The sequence below is a fragment of the Plasmopara halstedii genome (genome assembly GCF_900000015.1).
Source record: "Plasmopara halstedii genome assembly, contig: Scaffold_3073, whole genome shotgun sequence".
Lineage (NCBI taxonomy): Eukaryota > Oomycota > Peronosporomycetes > Peronosporales > Peronosporaceae > Plasmopara > Plasmopara halstedii.
The window spans coordinates 308,103-311,529 of record NW_020189977.1 but is presented as its reverse complement, the minus strand read 5'-3'; the positions used below and the strand labels follow the sequence as shown (position 1 = coordinate 311,529).

The window sequence follows — 3,427 nt, the reverse complement described above, 5'->3', positions numbered from 1 at the left end:
CACCTGTTGACCCAAGTCAGGTCGGGTTGGCCAAAAGTTGACCCGGGTCACAACACTAGTCCCAACATGTTTAATTTAGACAGGTTTTACTGTAGCACATATAAATATGCAATTTTTACCCTTTGAAACCCATTCGAAACGGCGTCAGATGCGCACCGTCCATCCGCCATACTGACCTTTTGTTGCGGCAATAAAACTTTAGTCAATGGGCTGAAGAAATTGCCGTAGTTGCGTTACGCTTCGCGATATTTACTTGCAATAATGGCTTACCCCAACAGTATATGAATTAGAATAGGTGTTGAGAGTGGGTTTGAGCTCAAATTTGCCCATTTCGACTCAGTGCATGGGCCAGCTTTACCCATATACCCGGACGGAACACAGAGAGATAAGACATCTCATTTGGTAGTAAAGTGCTGACAATGTTGTAAGCGGTAAGTGCAGGCTAAATCTTAATCCGTGTCTCTCTTTTCCAGCTTGCTCTACTATGTTGCTGGTCTTGTCTCTCATGATCAGCAGCTGCATGTGCCTTATATGTAAATGTAAACTCTAGCTTAGCACCGTATGTTATTTTCTAATGCTGGGCCTTGCCGTCCACTGCGTTTATATTGCGCTGAATTTTTTTATCCATCGCTTAAAACTAGGCATACTTGTAAAGTATAACATATAATAAGTTTCGAAGCTAACTCTTAGAGATATTACAGGCTGTTAATCATTGAAATGATCAACTATTTCACAACCTTCAACTGAAAGTGCGATGTTGTACGTATGTGCTTGTGATAGAATGAAAGTGGAATACCCCGCCTTTTATTGTAATTGTGTCATGAGCGACTATACGTAACAAAGGCAGAGAAAAAAACATTCCAAGTCTTCTCTGTGACATTAAATTTCTAATTGTTCATGTTCTTGTCATACTTGACCCATCATGCGCTTTAATTTGACGCATGATGTCGTGCATCATGCAGCAGTAATCTTGTTCTTGCAAACTGTATTAACGCCAGCTATACTTTAAAGCTGTCTTTGATTACCAAGGTATGCATGAATACGTCTTAAAAAGCAAGACTGCGAGGAACAAGCTTCATCCACGTGCTATGTGTGAGTGAAGTCAATCATTTTCTTCATCCGATGTTTTTACGTGGGTAGCTAAGCGTATTTTGATATTATGCTTGCCGTCTTCCTCCACGCTTGAGCTCTACTATTTTGGAGAAATGTGGAGTTTTTTTTCTGTCTTTTTGATTGGTGGCTTATTACTAATCTTTCGAACGTATTTTATTAATAGATTTGAAATTAAAAAGCATATTTTGAGCAGCAGACAAATTCGTACAAATTTTTTGCATTATAGATTTAGAAATTATCTGGTAATTGTTAAGTCACTCCAAAATTTTTTTTTTAGGGTTGAAAGTAAATAGTCTGATTTTTTTTAAGCTATCATAAAAATTGAGCTGGCTTGGCCACAATTTCTCAAAATGCAAGTAGTACAGGTCCTGATACCGGACATCGCGCGGAGCGGTGTATCCATTCGCTATCATTTGCACTGTCGTGCCCGTATATATCTTAACCGCGGCGGCTCTCTGTATTATAAACTGCAAAGTTTGGATTAAACATCGGTGCCAGTCAACTGACCAGCTGTATCCCCGAACCCGACGAAAGAACGAATAGAATGGTTTCTGTGCCTAAGAATCTTTGGGAAAATTATACGCACACGAAACTGGCTAGTGAATCTTCTTTATATAGTAGCATGCCTCTCAATCGTTTAAGAACGAAATTTTCAAGCTATGTATGTGAGTGATCTCTGCACACCCAATCTCGTAAGAGACTAAACCTTCTGTTTGAGACAGATTTAAGTGCATTCTGCCCGCAGCCGGACACTTATACTGACATAGCCACCTACTTTGCTTTTTTTATCAAAATTTATTATCCAGAAAGTGAATGTGATTGGAATAAATTGGAGTTTTGGTTGCGTGGATTAAATTTGCATGGCTTTTCACGCGACGAGGTGCGATTGATATTTCGCGCAGCTGATTACAATGAATGGACCGTGAACAAAATATTGGATAGTTACGACTCGATCAGGACGACTACGCCGATATTTGACGCTCTGCGCGTAATTTTCGGATATATGGATCATACAGATCTTCACACCGAATCTCGTGCCATACTAGACATCCGTGCTGCTAGTGTTGTTATAAGTAGAGAACAAATCATGCAAAAACCACCCCCTGGTTCTGTGGGCCCTTCTATTATCAAAGATGACTGGGGGTATCTTCTGACGACGTGGATCAACCACTTCTACACTCGGGACCGTGTGCATTTCATACTTCGATATTCTCAGTTGAGTCCGGAACATTTGCAGCAGGCTTTGAAAGATTACGTTGAAATTAAACAAATTTTGAAAAAAACGCCGAATTCCCCACTTTTCAAAAACAACGCGCCACAAATTTCAAAAATAATTATCGACATCGAAGAAATCGAAAGCGCTAGGACCATTGCGACAGATCCAAAATCAACCAAAGGTGATTGGGATCGGCTTTTCGGACACTGGATTTTTCTCAATTTTTCTCGTGTCCAGATAAAAGACCATCTTCTCATCATTATGCCAGAAGAGGACAATCCAAATGTCATGAAGGCATACTACGATTTGTTTGTATAGATCCTCCACACTCTTCGGTTAATCAATATATGGCAACTAGTTCTGGAAGGCGAGCTTCCTTCTACTCCATGAGCCTAAGGTCTCCGATTTCTGTCTAGATTTTACCGCTGGGTTTCTACACGACGAATTTGATTCAACAAGTGAAAAAAACGGTTGCGGACGCATTATCTTCGCATGGGATAGCACTACTGATGAAGTAAGGCCAAGTGGTGGTTACTGTTCACCTGAGGGTAGTCACCAAGCGAGAACGCGCAGGTGACACCACTTTGAAAAAGTAACAAGCAGAGCTTTTTGTAGCGATACCGCTTCTATTTATCGTCCAGCCATTCTTTTGACAGCACATAAACAACGTTCTTCAAAGACGTGGACTTAAGGCTGACCATTGACTTAATTTTACTCCAAGCTGAGCGGCAGCAAATCGTGCAAGCGATCACGGAACCTTCATGAGCTAATCGTTTCAGCTAAATCAAATTGCACCGCTTGATACCGATATCAAGATACGATAAAAAAAGCGATACGCACAATCGTGCTCGATTTCAAGACATCGAATGGTTCATTTCTGTCTTCTCGAGCAGCAGATCATTCTACGCTCTTTCGGCATGTTCACGATTGGCCTGCTGCATACGATGATTGTGTGGATCAATCGTGACTTGCATTACTATCTGATGTATGAGTTGCCAGCACTATTCGACCGAATCGACTCGTTGGCTGCGGATAACTTTGTTGTATTTGTCATCATTTCTATGGCTTCTTTTGGTTCACGTTGGATACTCAAGCATA

General features: G+C 40.9%; 2 protein-coding genes across 2 annotated transcripts in view; both read left to right on the top strand.

Moving 5' to 3' along the window:
* Window positions 1–2,200: 2,200 nt before the first annotated feature.
* PHALS_07246 (uncharacterized protein) lies at window positions 2,201–2,647 on the top strand (the record flags this gene model as incomplete). Its single annotated transcript, XM_024720677.1, has 1 exon — window positions 2,201–2,647. One exon carries the CDS (start codon window positions 2,201–2,203, stop codon window positions 2,645–2,647), a length of 447 nt encoding a protein of 148 aa, XP_024585852.1.
* A 599-nt stretch (window positions 2,648–3,246) lies between these two features.
* The window catches only part of PHALS_07245 (START-like domain), a gene marked incomplete at both ends in the record, with an annotated part of 708 nt that continues 527 nt past the window's right edge, over window positions 3,247–3,427 (top strand). Inside the window, one exon of the mRNA XM_024720676.1 lies at window positions 3,247–3,403. Within this exon, the coding sequence (XP_024585851.1) occupies window positions 3,247–3,403 (157 nt within the window). The remainder of the gene's footprint in view (window positions 3,404–3,427) is intronic.